Here is a 15,456-nt window from a genome sequence, read left to right as displayed (position 1 = left end):
AAAGAAGACAGCCAACCAACCACGTGAGCACGAGCAGTTTACCGCAATTCGATGCATGGTCTTGTGGGCCCTGCTTAATTGTTTGATTTAAATTATGATAGATCCAATGTTTTTCACCTCATAGTTCAATTCAATGTTTGATGTCAGTAAGTAAATTTGGTTATCTGTTGCATTATTTCAGATTTTACTTGCTACGTCACATATTACGACAACCAAGGATAACCAAATTGGTCTATGAATTTAGGGCGTAAAAAATCTCATTTGTGATTGAAAGTTTGATTCCAAATTGACATAGTTATTTTCAAATGGTTTGCACTGAATCTTAACCCAACTAACCTCTTGAACGGGTTTACACTTGCCTAACAATCATGAATTTGATCTTACTAGCTTGTTGAAAAGACACGTATGCTGAATTGTTATATGCTACCAAAAAGAATCATATATTATTACGTATGAATCAACAAATTCTCGAAAGTATTCATTCGGCCCTATCTAGATCATTTTCTTTGTTGTTATCTCGATCTCATAAATCACAACAATGCAAAACGTATATGAAGGGAGATAACATTATCTATGATTCCATATATATGATGCAATATTGCTTTATGTATATCAATACATTCTACTCAAATCAAACGCGTGTAACATGATATTGTATGGTTCACGTTATTGAGTAGACACACACAAGGATGCTAATGTCTATATATATATAGTCAGAACTAATGTACGTCAATTTAGGGGATGAGGTCGGTTGGCAATGAAGCAGATTCTATGGAGGTCATGTGCATTATTAACTGGCGGCTTATGTTGTCTTGGAGCCCTTGGTGTGGATCATGTACAAGTCATATTATAATTTGGACTTTACTGGAAGGTCCAGTATTAATTTGCTTTTGATATTCTATATTTATGTTGTGAGAAATATTATAAAAAAAACATTATTAATCTATTTAATTTGACAGCTGAGCTTGCATGGGCTAGTAAATAATTAATCGCATGCAAGTTGCACCTGATCGACATGCTCGTATGCTACGGCCTACGACCTTGAAAGAAAGGAAAATATCTAGATCTTGATTTATTTTATCTTAATATTCTTGGATCTAGACCTCCATTATTTATATATGCATTATTAATTTAATATTTAATTGACGATCGAAGTTCATTGAACAAAACTCACTGATATTAAAGAACCCTGTTGAGTTTTACATGACCATTGACCAAGACCTTCGAGATGCAAGCGAGTCTCGGGACCGTCGGCCGTCGGGACCATTATGCAATACCCCACAAATTATGTCAATTTATATCTCTGCCTCCCTGGTAGGTTTTGCACCTTGATGATGGGAGAGAGTACTGAGTTTTACTTGACCGAGACCTTGATAATGGGAAAGAGTATTATTGAGTTCTACATGACCAAGACCTTTGAGATGCAAGCGAGTCTAATTAAATCAAGTTTAGGTCCACATTAGATGTACAAAGGACAAATTTGTATGGCGTCACTAGAGGACCACGTAGAGATCAATTATTAGGAGAGTAAATGTTGATTCCTCTAACCCACGCTCTCACCCACGATATAACTTATTAGTAAGGAAAGACCCATGATCTCTCGTAATTGACATCTCTAAACTCATATAAAAGCGTCGGACCCTCCACCATAAGATAAGCGATTTCAACTATTGCACTCATGCATACTTAATAACAATTTGAGAGAAGAGAGCTCCGATCGAGCACTCTTTCTTTTTGACTGTTATATTTACTTGAGCGTCGGAGAAGTTTCCCCTAGCACACCCTCGGGGCCCCCACAGTTTATGTATTTCCTGGTGCAGGCCAGTTCTTAGCTTAAACAAGATCATCATACCTTCAGTCTCAACTCTTGTGACGTCCTCAGAATCAGAGTTAGTTTTGAACGACATCAACTCCTTAGTCCTTACCATTAGGTCACCCCATCACTGGCAAATAATTATATTTTTTAATTAGCCTTGAAGCCGCCAATTAGGAAATGAAATTTACAAGTCTACTAATGTTGGTTTTCCTTGATGGAAAAGATGACTGATAGAGAGATGAATATGGCACAATGAAAAAAAAAAACGCGAGGAAGAAGATATTACGAATAGAATTCCACTTCGGTTGGGTGTGACCCAACCTCACCTCCTTACTATAATGAGATAATTTTTTAGAGTTTAAGAACCATTAAGTGAGACAAAGAAATAACAAAGCCATGCTGACTCGATATATTTATGAGAATTATATAACTTAAAGTGGATAATATTGTTGGTATGTATGGGGGTGTGAATTTATGACAAAAGAAAGATTGGAGAAGAAAACTGAAAAAGAAAAGTTATTGCTTTTTTTTAAAAAAAAAATTTATTCAAGTTTCAACTTTTGTTGTTTGGTAACAAGAAGTTGGATCTCTTATTCTCGTTACAAAATGTAAAGAACTCGTAAATTTAGGCATTTTAGAAAAAAGGTCAAAGTCAATGACCACTTATTCATAAATACCTTTTTTTGGGCCGCTAAACTAAAATTATTTTTTTTGAGTCAATAAATAAAAGCCCATAACACGAATCATAGAAGGCAAGCCTAATAATTTTGGGCCAGCGTGACTATTTGCACGATCCATAAACAGATTACAGGCCCACAGCTCTTCTTCGACCTTTGGGCCTTGACTAAAGCTTTGATCAAAGCCCAATAAATCCGATACGGTTTTTTTATTTATTTATAATCATAATAAGTCCTATGTATTAAATTATGCCCGGTGTGATTGAATTGGTCAAGAACGAAGCCAGGAGTTGGAGGGTCTCCTTGGTGTGTGTTTTTTTTTTTAATTTTTTTAAATACCACTTAATATTATGTTTGCGATTGGAATCGAATATTGAACACATATGTTTAATCCAATCGATTACCATTGGCTTGGCAACAAGAAGTAGGCCCTCCCTGGTTTGAACTGCCATTGGTTCCAGTTACATATGAATGTTCAATAACCAAAATTTGGGTCAAGATGTCTTGACCAAAATTCAATGAAAGGGAATCTAACATCAGGATATTTTACCATTATTCATTGCATTACAGACAAATTGCAATAATACAAAGACCAAAAAACAGAAGTTCATGACAAATCCAAGAACGAAAAGTTTATAAAATATGTAGGAAAGATGAAAGTACTAGTCGACGATAACCCTAGTATATAGCAGAGCTATGAATAATTGAGAAATAAAGTGAAGAAGACATTAGTTCAATGCCCCCATTAAACACATCACATGGGAAGAGCCCCCTTCACAGAGTTTTCATTCCAAGATGCTCTTTTGACCCACAAAAGCCAACAAATACAGAAAGCTTAGTCAGTTCTACATTAATAGGTACCACCTAAGAAACCCAGCCATCAGACATATAAAGGAAATTTGCTGATAATTGTAATCTGCATTCTTTCTTCTTTCCTTTTTGGTGTTTTTTTTATTTTTTTTGTGAAGAAAATTCGTTTATGGGGTTATTGTAATGAGCTAAAGAAGTTGAACCTAATCCAACGGTCGCAACACTTTTTTTTTTTTAATTGAGATCGACATCATAAAGACTTGCACTTTAGACATCTGATATGGGTCTTAACTCGGATTGTCAGGTCTACGCGCACAAAAGTTTCTCACATGATGACAGAGAAAGTTAGGCCAAAGTAAAATGTGTGGCCACAAATATATTACTTCCAGTGATAATCGAATTGGTCTTTCAAGTCCATACGATTTGACCCAAAGAGATTTACCACTAGACGATAGCCCAAGTGGCTCCCAACCATCTCAACACAACACCTAATATATTACCTGTTTCTGCGAAAATCATAAGAAACCTAGCCAGTTGCAAAAGTCAACTGAAATTAGTATTTAATAGGAGGCGCAAACGGACCTCCCAGAAAGTAGCTGATATGATGGACCACAGCAAACACACTCGTGTAAGTTACCAAAGGAGTTCAATTAAGAAACCTAAACAAAATTCTAAACAGTCTCATCCTCAAGGCTTTAATCATATGTTCGGCATGGCCATGGCTATATGAATCACATAATAATATAAACTTCAGGATTGATGATCACATCAGAATACTCTCTAACCAGACTAGGAACGGGCTACGTTACAATCTCTTGTGCACAAGATGAAAATGATATGTCAAAGTATAAGAACTACATTGAAATAATTTTAGTTTGCATTACCCAGAATGAAAAAACAGAACCTTAGAATTTGAGATCACAAGACCAGATAGTCACGATACTTGAAGAGATTCCGACGATTAATGAGGAATTCAAGACATTACTCTCCAACGTAAGCAAGGGAAGGGAGAAAGAAAACTCCAATCACCTGCTTCATGCTGATCTTCATATGAAAATTTGGGAAATGTGGTCCTTCCATGAAGATTTGTCTTGCTCATGAGCAATATTATCTAGTAGCTTCAAGATCCTAAAATGGCTCCAGAAAACAAAACACTGTACATATGAAAACCAAATATTCACTGCATCAAATATAAAAGTAAATCAGAGCCTCCAATAGCAGAAATAGCAAGAGACCCATCATGAAATGCTACGCAATTGGCACTGTTAAGCCCACAGAATGAATTGCATGGGTTTTTATCTCCTTAATTCCCAAGCAGTTTCAGCACCAGAACCTCAACTCCCCGTCTTTCTACTCCCGAGTGTAAGCTCCAGATCATCAACACCAATTTCATGAATTCTCTCACCCTCCCATGGCTTCATCCTACCATTTTCAAACTCGAACTCTGGGCCCCTCCCCTTCTCTGCAGCAACATCCCGGAAATCACTCTCCAGAACCAAAGGTTTGACAAGATTAAATGTCGGTGAAGGCGGAGCAGCCAGAGGCGCTACCGTCTGAAAACTCATCCAGCGACCGGAGTCAACGGTGGACGTATCAGATTCGTCGCACTCCGGTATCGTGGCCGGCTTGAGATGGAGACGGCGTGAAGGACTCGAAGGAGCAGAGGCGTTGAAAAGAGGATTTAGATAATCATTTGAAAGCGATTCCCAGTCAATTTTTCGCTTCGAACCCGAAGTAGGGGAAGAAAGCGGAGGAGTTACAGGGGCACTATTGGAAATTCGAAGAGGAGGGAGATTATTCGGAATGGAAGCAATGTTACGAAGAAATGGTAGAAGGTACATAGACGGGTTGGCATCGAATCGGGTCGGGCTGGGAAATGAAGATGATGTCGGACTGGCATGGTAGGAAGGTACAGGGCTAGGGAACGACGAGGATTGTGGACTTGGTTGAACAGAAGAGCAAGCGCTGATGTTCACCGAAGTTCCTGTCATCTCTGCCGGAGATAAAGATGGCTTGTATGCCTAATTGACAAAGCATCACCGGAAAATTAAACTCACCAGAAAACAGAAAACAGAGATCGAGATGAGAAATCAAGCACAGAGAGTGAGAAAGCAAACCTTTCGATAAGTGGTGCCGTCTTGTTCAACGATCCAACCAGCCTCGGAGCAGAGAGCCTTCAAGACCTCGTTATTGTCGCAGTGCTTAGGAAGCTTGTAGTTTCCTTGAGCTCTAAGACCTGAGTAGATCTTAGCAGCTATGGCTCTTCTCCTCCGCTCCCTCCTCTTGTTGTTCTCTCTTTCCTTCCATGTTGGCATCCTCCCCGAAGATCCACCGCTGGTCATCTTGCTGCCACCACCAGTAACGCCTCTCCTATCAGCGGAGTCTTCGTCTTGTTCTATGTAGAGAGGAGGCGTTACATAGACTTCATTTTTGTGCTGCTTCTGATCAGTTTTTGTTCGTGATGCAGTTGAGAGAGCGCGGATCGTGTGACAAGAGGTTTTGGTTCCCACGCAAATGGACGTGTCTACTGGGGCCGTATCCTGTATGGGTAGCCCTGGGCCCCTGTGCGAGGACTTCAGTTACGGTAAAGGTAGGGTGGCAAAAAAAATGGTTCTAAGTTGAACAACACTACATATCTATGAAATATTTACATGATCAAACCTAAAATCATAAATATTTATATATTCAAACCTTAAATCGATTGGATTTTGAACGTTCTCAATTGATCAAATTTAGATTGATTTTCAAATAGGACAACATCCACATCAAAGTTAAAGTTCGGACAAATAAATCAGACAAGATTTTCATATTTGAATTCAAATTCGTTTTTAAATTAGAAGAAAATTTTGTATTTAAACTCAGAGATTTTGAACATATAATTTATGTCCAAACTTATTTAATTTAAATCTGACAAATTTCATCATTCAGATCGAACAGTGTTTAGTGTTTTGCCATCCCTAATTAGATGTCCAAACAACGAGCCCAAATATTGGGCCCCACAGAAACATTTCTCAGTTCTTGTCCCTCTTTTTAGTTTTACTAGGTCAGTCGGCTCCACACGTGCGAAACGGAATCCCACAATAAAACAACACACAACAGCCCACCTGCATGCCTTGAAAGTTGAAATATCGTTGCACGTGATTGTGGTCCCGATCAAAGGAAAAAAAGTGCACGATTGGGCTCAGCCACGGCCCATAATGACTCCAGCCAGCAAGGTCATGGTCTTCAACTTCAAGCAAAATAATTAATTAATGAAAAGACTTCCTACACGTGCGAAACCGAGGCGTGCTTGCCTGCAGCTTAAGCGGGGTCCACTGCCCTTGTAGTCTCACTGGTGCAAGAAAACCAAGCACGTGGAGTGCACAAGTATGGGTAGGAGGCCTGAAAGTGAGGCCAACGCTGTTGGGCCTAGATATGCAAAAGGCCTGACACTTTAATTGGCGGTCCGGCATAAGCTCTTTGGGCTGTAACTCTAAACTTTAAGACCTAGGAAAGCCCATCTACTTGTGTCGTTTTCTGCGCGGAGCCGAAGCCCGAAGGTGATTGTCTTATTGGATCTTCTCGGAACTAAACTGGGCTGTCTCAAGCAGGTCCATTGAAGCCAGCCCAGGTATATGGAATGGATCAGGCCCATCAGGGGTTGTATAATCTAAATAAAACGCAGCCGTTTCAGACATTTGTAGACTTGCAGTTCCCCATCACACAATCACGTGCACTAATCTCCAAAAGCGGAAAGTCAGCAGAAGACATATGACAAATAGAAATTGCCAACGCAGGATTCGCCGGAGTTTCCATGTTTAATTAATCTTGTCATTTGAATCTGCCCTTGCAAGACAGATCTGATGATTCAAACCCCAGAAAAAAAGCTCTCACCTTTCTATGTCAGCCGTTGAAGCCAATACCGCGGCGCGCATATTTTGGAAGTACCTCCCACACTGTCACACAGATACTCCAGTAGTCCAGTTCTTCTAAGGCGTTTCGTTGAATTATTCGACAGTTTTGTTTTTTCTCATTACGTTTCCTCCAATAGAATAAATTTCCACACTGATATTTATTGTTTAAATATTCATTTGGGTCAATTCCTAATGAGTCCCTAGCATTTTGGGTACCACGACGAGGCAAGTGGGGGTCCTAGATCCGCCATAGATATTAAGAAAACGTTATCGATTGATGGGTAGTAATCCGAACCACTTCAAATTCTGATCTGCTCATCAATTCAAGTCTTCTATGTTTCCCAGTAATCTAAAAGCTATGAAGTAAGTTGTTTTCTTCTTCTTTCTGGTACTTTTTCGTTGCTATGTCTTCTAGCTTTTCGAAGTGTGTATAAAACATTCCTAGTTCAGATGAATGGTATGTGGAGGGGTTTCAGTATTGAAAGTCTTGGAAGATATGTTTAACTCTTCGATGAATATTAATCTCTGGGAAACTTTGGCTTGGTTGCTAATCGATGTGGCTGTTATTTGTATCATTGATTTCAATTAGGTCGTTAATTTGTCTTTTTGAATGACTCTTTGTTGCTCTTACTTATATTTATATACTTAATCTGCTGCTAGGAGCTTAAGTATGTTTCAGTCGTGTAACTATTCTTTTCAAAGCTAAACCACTTCCAAATAGAGGATATGAAAGTTGGGTGTCCATGATTGTGATTGAAATGGCCATTTTTCTTGATTCGAATCCATCTTAGAGGTTCAGATTGATTGGATTTATACAACTCTGCATCATGAACTTTGAAATAAGGCTATATTTTGTTGCTTGAAGAGATAGCATAGTCTCGTGTACAATTGCAGACCACACCACGACTAGTATATCCATGAGAATTTTGTCATTCTTAGAGGGGATATATCTGGCACTCTTGAGCATGATTTTTTTTGTGCTGAAGGTACCTCGTTCAGCTTATATGGTACCCAGTGGCCACTAAAATGTCTGTAGGTTTCTGTTTGCACCTCCTTGGTGAAATAAAATTTTACCCTTTCAAAAAACAAAAAACAACAGCAGTAGTTTAATCACGTCAGTACTTTCCCCCCGATAACGTTATTTTGTTTTTGGATACACAATTTTCTTGAATTTGTTGAGCTTCATTCTCATTCATATTAGATGATGAGTTACAAAGCCTGCAATGAGCTTTTATATTGCTTCAGATGCTTCTTGTATCAGATTATTGTGTCTGATGCATGGGTTGTTTATTCCAGAGGATGGTGATATTATTAATTTATTCACGCTGTTAAGTTTCCTGATTCTAAGTGCTTCTCTCAGTGCATTGATTTTCGTCTCTCTGTTGGTAATATTTCGCCTCCTGCAGAACAGCGAAGGTTTTTGGAGTTTCTCTTTCCCTCATTCTTATCAACATGGCTGCTATAATGGAGCGTGCTGATGAAAACCTCCTTCCTTCTGTTTACAAAGAAGTTAGTGAAGCTTTCAATGCTGGGCCATCTGATTTGGGTTATCTGACATTCATAAGGAATTTTGTTCAGGGACTGGCATCACCCTTGGCAGGGGTTCTGGTAATTAACCATGATCGCCCTACTATTCTTGCACTGGGCACTTTTTGCTGGGCATTATCAACAGCTGCAGTTGGTGCCAGCCAGTATTTTTTGCAAGTTGCGTTCTGGAGAGCAGTAAATGGTTTTGGACTCGCAATTGTGATACCAGTTCTGCAGTCTTTCATCGCTGATAGCTATATGGATGGTGTGAGGGGCACCGGATTTGGACTGCTAAGCTTGATTGGTACCTTGGGTGGCATAGGAGGTGGTGTTCTGGCAACATTAATGGCGGGCCAGCAGTATTGGGGCATACCAGGATGGCGTTGTGCCTTCATCTTGATGGCAGCATTGAGTGCACTAATTGGGTTTCTTGTTCTGATATTCGTCACAGACCCAAGGAAAGCAATCAGTGTCAGCCATGCTTCCGGTGAGGACTCTGATAGGTATACTTGCTCACTTGAGATGCCCCAGTATTGCTATGTCTTTCAATGCTTACTGCTACCTACATCTCTTGATATTATTGCTTCAACCTCATGTATCAGTTATTTTATCTTGTTGCTTTCTGTTTTCCATTTTCATCTGTTAATAGGACCTATTGAGCTTAGAAGTACTTGGCTGCTTATCTTTTCATTTTCCAGTTTTGTTGACTTGATGTTTTTGGCTTCAGGGATTTGTTGATTGAGAAAAGCAAAGCTAGTGCATCATCCATCTGGTTGGAGTCCTGGACGGCTACAAAGGCTGTTATGAAAGTGAAAACATTTCAGATAATTGTTTTGCAGGGCATTGTCGGTTCTCTACCATGGACTGCTATGGTGTTCTTTACAATGTGGTTTGAACTAATTGGTAAGCACCCATATGATCTCTAATGCCCTCATTAATGGATTGATTGGGAACACATTTACATTAGAGACATTGCATCTTTAGACCTGATGTTAATATGGAACACGGTGACAGAACACCCATATTCCCAATATGCTCAATGGAAGGCAGATACAGATTATTCATTCTTTCCCTATATTATTCCTTATTCATACTTCATCGCTTAAGTACAGTAGACTAGTAGATGAAACATGGTACGAATTACAAAACACTAGATAATATACATTTGGTGATGCTGATGGGTTTATCTACTTGTATAAGGATGTCTTTCGAGTATTTTTTGCAGGTTTTGATCATAACGGTGCAGCGGCCCTCCTAAGTCTTTTTGCAATTGGATGTGCAATGGGTTCCCTCGTTGGTGGATTAATAGCAGATCGATTATCACAACTTTACCCATACAAAGGCCGGATCATGTGTGCGCAGTTCAGTGCTTTCATGGGCATCCCATTCTCATGGTTCCTTCTAAGAGTGATCCCGCAGTCGGTAAGCAGTTACTATACATTTGCCACAACTGTATTTTTTATGGGCCTGACAATCAGCTGGAATGCGACTGCTGCAAATGGCCCCATGTTTGCTGAAGTGGTGCCTGCTAAACACCGAACAATGATCTACGCATTTGATCGTGCTTTTGAAGGATCATTCTCTTCTTTTGCTGCTCCTTTAGTAGGAATTCTTTCAGAGCAGATATTTGGCTATGATTCCAAGTCTATTGATCCAGTTAAAGGGTCTGTGCGCGAGGCTTTTGCATTGTCTAAGGGCCTTCTTTCGATGATGGCAGTTCCATTTGGTTTATGTTGCTTGTTTTATACTCCACTATATAAACTTCTTAGGCAGGATTGTGAAAATGCTAAAATGGCTGGCTCGAAAGAGACAGAGATGATATAAGTAAGTCATAAGAGACCTTTTTCTTCTGAAGAATTGAGCCTGGGAATGGTAGTTTTGTCGGGCATTTTCGATTGTCTTCAGCTACTAACACTTGATTCAGACAACAGAGATTACCAGAATGGATTTGTTACATCTGTAAACATAATAACTAAGATTATTTACAAATTGACAAAATGTTTGTTAGTTGATACTATAACTTATTGCATACAAGATGCAAGACCAACTGATGTGGTCGTTATTCTAATTGTTCAATTCCACATACTGCTCTGCATTTTTTGTCTGACTGCACAAAACCTATGTTTATCAACCAGAAAGAAAAAAAGGTCGAGTTTACAAAGACATTACTCTTCAGATGCTCATTCCTTTTGATGATCTGTATGGAGGATGTATAAGATCTCCTAAATGCCAAAAAAGCAGCAGTGACTAAAGAGCTCTATTATGAGATCAGAAAAAAGAATGAGAAACAGGTCACGAAGGGAAATCTGTTGCAAAGCCAGCTATGAGCCATCTATATAATTGCACCCGTTTCTGAAGTCAGTCATTATTGTATACCTGCTTCCCTATCCAACTTGTTCACCACCAATACAGATTGAGAATCAGTCGAGGGCACCACGTTTCAACTGTGTCTCAAGTGTAACCGTACATGCACCCGAGAGGGACTCAAAATCTCGAAACATTGTCAAGAGTGCTCAACATTATGGTAGTAGTTGACAGCGTTGAGCAGGCAACATACTCTAACGTGAGGGATTATGAGCGCAAGCTATGTTCAAACGAGTAAATTGAATGCACATTCATGCACACATACAGGGAGAATATCATTCTGTAAGCAAATGCCGAGAGTCCAGTGCAGTCTATCCTGAACTGACAAAGATAGTATTGAAATGCCAGCATACAGGGGCAGCCACAGAAGCACAGGTACTGTCATTTGGCTTTCATTTGCCTAGTCCTTAGGAATATATTCCCCGACCAACAACCAGAAAATAATAAATAAAAAAAAAAGGATGGAATGCAATTTGCAGATTAGTTTTACAGGCATCTCAGCAAAACGACAAATGTTGATCTCAGCACGACGACAAATGTCAATGGGCACTTAGTGCCATCATGCGAAACCTACATACAACGGGGGAAAAAGGTTTGCCCCACATAACCTCCAGCCATAGCTCTTCTCACATTCGCTTCAAACGTCTTTGGGGTGTCCCTCAACACTGCAGCAGCATCATGATTAAGGGGATCCTCATGATTTGGTTCCTGCATACAATTAAACAAAAATTTCAAGAATTGCAGCCACTAATTCGAGAGATCTACCTGACTAAGCAGCAAATAATACCGTGAAAAGATGATACAATCCATAGATAACAGTATTTATATTGAGAACAGGTTTCCAATCTTCCCGTAAGATGTTGAGGCACACGTTCCCTTCCAAATCAATATTTGGATGGTAAACCTGCAAGTATGAAGCATGTGTGCCCAAGAATAAGAGAAAACCAATCTATAACATGTATGCATAAAAGCAAGGAAAAGGGATTTCAAGAAAAATAAATATGATCGGGCGCTCTACCTTGGTCTTGCACTTAACTTTTGGAGCCTCATGTGGGTAGATAGGAGAAACCTGGAAAGAGAACAAAAATGTTCCCCCTCTGAAAAATTAAAGAATATCAAGCCAGATTTCAATTGCTCTCATTCTACAGATATATTGCATGAAGCACTAATGAGAACAGAAAAACCTATCTTCTGTGTAAAAAGGAGGCAAATGCCAACGTTTTAAATCTGCCAAATTTGAACATGGTAGTTTTAAATATCAAAAGGGAAAGAATCATGAAAGGAGAGTTCCTCACAGATAATATCCTTCATCTGGCCGAATTGAGACCTCAAAGTTCATCAGGTCATCCTTGCCATTGGGGAAAGATATGGTGCATGAATTAGGTAGGTTCAGCTCAGTAATATCTGTAACATATCAGAAATGCGACGAGGTCACAAAGATTTTATAAAAGACTTGGATATCGAAAACACACCCACATATGTATATAATACAAAAGCTTCTCGCCTTGTAAAGTATTAAACCTCTTGCATGAAGGCTTATTTTCCTTAAACCTCTATCACCCTTCAAAGAAGTATCAACTCACTTTGATTTCACAATAGAACTTGGATGTCATGATCCATAATAAAAAATTGGCATACTAAACAAAGAGACAAGTGATAAAACAAAAAAAAGGATAAAAGATTATATTATCTGCAGAGCCATTTTTACATTAATTTCATATTAAACTTCCTAAATGCATCAAGATCACCATTAAATGGCTTGTTCAAAAATATATAAGTATTATTGAAAAATCTATTAGTATCCTACAAATACATAAATCAAGACTACCAATATCCAAGCACACAATGCACCGGAGGCCTAGAGAAAGGGTAAATAGACCAATCGAAGCAACATGCATTTCAGCTTGGTTTGAACTTCTTTATTGACTCTCTTCCGTGTAATTTAGACAAAACCAAATTCTCTTAGATCCAAAAATGAAACCAGAGAAATCTAAATCGCTTAACAAATCGTCTCACTCTTTTCAATCCATCCTTCAACATTTTCATCTCCATCCATATCCCTTCTTACAAAATTCCCCTCACCATAACTGGCTCTTATTTCTCAGCATAGACTTCAGACACGAAAATTTCATCACGTAAACATCAAAACCTAGCGGGAAAATCCTTTAGCAAAAAAATATGCAATGCAGAAAAAGTACACGTTGTACCCCTATGAAGACGCAATTCTCCCGCAGTTTGCTTTTTCACAGGTGGTCCTCCATTGGCTCGTTCAGCACGTTCTCTTTCCTTTACTTTGAACAACTTGATCATCGTCCTAAAAAATAGAAAGAAATGGAAATTTTCCATATGGTCAGAAAGAAACTTAAAGCATTTTCTAGTCATTAATTAAACAAACAATAACATCCAAGGCATATCAGATGAATTAAAAAGACCTGAGCAGCAAGGAAGGTCTATCCCTTGTATTTATCCCAAGTTCAAATCTCTCTTCTCTTGCTTTTAAGGTCTTATCCATAAAGAAAATTAATAAACAATTCAAAACACAGTTGCCACTCCACATAATAAACAAATAAGCAACAAATGAAAGAAACCGTTTCTCCTTCAGTCGCCGATCAAATACCTTAATAGATTAATGATGGAAAATCTTGACCAATATTACTAATAATCGGATGGTCAACCATCAGCTTCCCATTTTGGGAAATAAGATTATCAAAAACGAGACACCTAAGTACCATTTAATCAGCATTTTGTCCCCCAACTGTTTTGAGGGTGAACTGGTGAAGACACAAAGAATCAAAGATTGAACACGATCAATTAAATCAAGGAAACAAAAGAGAAATCTTAACTCCTTTTATATTCTTTTGACTCCACTCTCCTCTCTTAACAATACATACAACTATTCGTTCACAAGCTAATTCCGGTTTTTTAAAAGAACGTCTTAATCGGAAGTGCTCGATCATCAAACCCCTCCATTCATCACTGAGCAGCTCACGCAAGAAGATTAATCTCGAAATTAGCGTAAAGCTAGTTCACCAGAACACGATTAAGCTTCGTTACCTTGTACCAAAATTTTCCAGAAAACGTTTATGAATCATATTGATGGGGCCAATAATTCATTTTAAATGATTCTCTCATAACTAGAACCGAAAAAGAGTGGATTTTCCCCAAACTATTCACTGACTCGACTTCTTCCCAACAACAAACCGTGAAACTTTCTCACAATCAGTTCAACAAAACAAACCACAACATATCGCAACGACGAATCAAAGCATCTGAACTATAAGAAGCCAAATACGAAAGATGAAATTAAAATTTAGGTCAAAAAAAGGAAATCGAAGGTATATATGTAGAGAAAACCAACCTGTTCGAAGAAAAGCCCGGATAGAGATTACGATTGTGGATAAAACCGATATTGGTGGAGATAGTAATAAAGAGGAGGAGTACGCAGATTTGGAAAGCGGAGGACGGTAACGTGGACCCGCTTTGAGGTTTTGCGGCTTGTCAAGTGAAGGAAACCCCAAAAGGCAAAAATGTTGCTTTTGTGGTATGCTACACAAGATAAACGCTCTTCAACCGTTATAAATTGGCTCCGTTTGGTAGGGCGGTTGTGTTGATTTTCAACACTAACTGTTAAGCTGTGAAAAATAAACTGAGCTTAAAGCTATGAAATAAGTTGTGAGGTGTTTGGTGAAATCAAAAGTTGTTTAAAGTTTATAAGCTGTATTGAATTGTGCATTGTTTGGTTATTTGCCAAATAAAATAGTTGTCATTTTTAGAACACCACATAAGAATAAATTGACAATTTTTTCGATACAAATAAACCTACATGTACACATTTAAATTAAGTACTACAACATTAATTAAATACCACTCTAAGCACTCATTGTCTCTACCTCTGCCTCCCACGTACAAGTTTATCTGTAATCTTATCCCGAACAGAGGACATGGTCCTGTCATCGTTCAAATCATCAACACCAATAACAACATCTTCAGTAGTTGGTTCTTGAGATGAACTACTTGCCCCTTCATCCGTTTCCGTAAATTATTCATCATTTGTCACTCTCAATCGAATGAAGTTGTGAAGTATCATGCACGCAATTACAATTTGAACCTGGGTTTCATAAGTGTTAGATGACATCTTCCTCAATATAGGAAACCTATTTTTGATAACCCCAAAAATTCTTTAAATTACACTTCGGAGTGACGAGTGTGTATAAGAAAACAAGAGAAACTACGAACCATGATTACTTATTTTAGCTACTGAAACCTTAAAATTGATTTGTGCAAGTTAAAGAAACCAAGGAACCAGATTGTTGTGTTGAAGATCAATCAATTGTTAATCACCAACTTCAAAACCATAAAAGTCATCACA

General features: G+C 38.6%; 3 protein-coding genes across 4 annotated transcripts; 1 reads left to right on the top strand and 2 right to left on the bottom strand.

Moving 5' to 3' along the window:
* Positions 1-4,007: 4,007 nt before the first annotated feature.
* Positions 4,008-5,822, bottom strand: LOC120014439 (BES1/BZR1 homolog protein 2-like). Its single transcript, XM_038866393.1, has 2 exons — positions 5,421-5,822; positions 4,008-5,324 (listed from the first exon to the last, which is right to left on the bottom strand). The coding sequence occupies exons 1-2, from the start codon at positions 5,643-5,645 to the stop codon at positions 4,638-4,640; spliced, it is 912 nt and encodes a 303-aa protein (XP_038722321.1). The 5' UTR covers positions 5,646-5,822; the 3' UTR covers positions 4,008-4,637.
* A 1,258-nt stretch (positions 5,823-7,080) lies between these two features.
* Positions 7,081-10,791, top strand: LOC120014999 (multidrug resistance protein 2-like). Its single transcript, XM_038867163.1, has 4 exons — positions 7,081-7,559; positions 8,603-9,226; positions 9,451-9,626; positions 9,949-10,791. The coding sequence occupies exons 1-4, from the start codon at positions 7,531-7,533 to the stop codon at positions 10,545-10,547; spliced, it is 1,428 nt and encodes a 475-aa protein (XP_038723091.1). The 5' UTR covers positions 7,081-7,530; the 3' UTR covers positions 10,548-10,791.
* Positions 10,792-11,337: 546 nt separating this feature from the next.
* Positions 11,338-14,604, bottom strand: LOC120015000 (NEDD8-conjugating enzyme Ubc12-like). 2 transcript variants are annotated; one of them, XM_038867166.1, is made up of 6 exons: positions 14,446-14,604; positions 13,295-13,401; positions 12,383-12,491; positions 12,106-12,184; positions 11,875-11,991; positions 11,338-11,795 (listed from the first exon to the last, which is right to left on the bottom strand). In XM_038867166.1, the coding sequence occupies exons 2-6, from the start codon at positions 13,395-13,397 to the stop codon at positions 11,658-11,660; spliced, it is 546 nt and encodes a 181-aa protein (XP_038723094.1). In that variant the 5' UTR covers positions 13,398-13,401; positions 14,446-14,604; the 3' UTR covers positions 11,338-11,657. The 2 variants fall into 2 exon arrangements, with proteins under 2 accessions (XP_038723094.1, XP_038723093.1); XM_038867165.1 differs by lacking the exon at positions 14,446-14,604 and adding an exon at positions 13,520-13,614.
* Positions 14,605-15,456: the final 852 nt, after the last annotated feature.

The sequence above is a fragment of the Tripterygium wilfordii genome, chromosome 14 (genome assembly GCF_013401445.1).
Source record: "Tripterygium wilfordii isolate XIE 37 chromosome 14, ASM1340144v1, whole genome shotgun sequence".
Taxonomy (NCBI): Eukaryota; Viridiplantae; Streptophyta; class Magnoliopsida; order Celastrales; family Celastraceae; genus Tripterygium; species Tripterygium wilfordii.
Note: the sequence above shows the minus strand (reverse complement) of the source record. Positions and strands in the feature narration are given on the sequence as shown.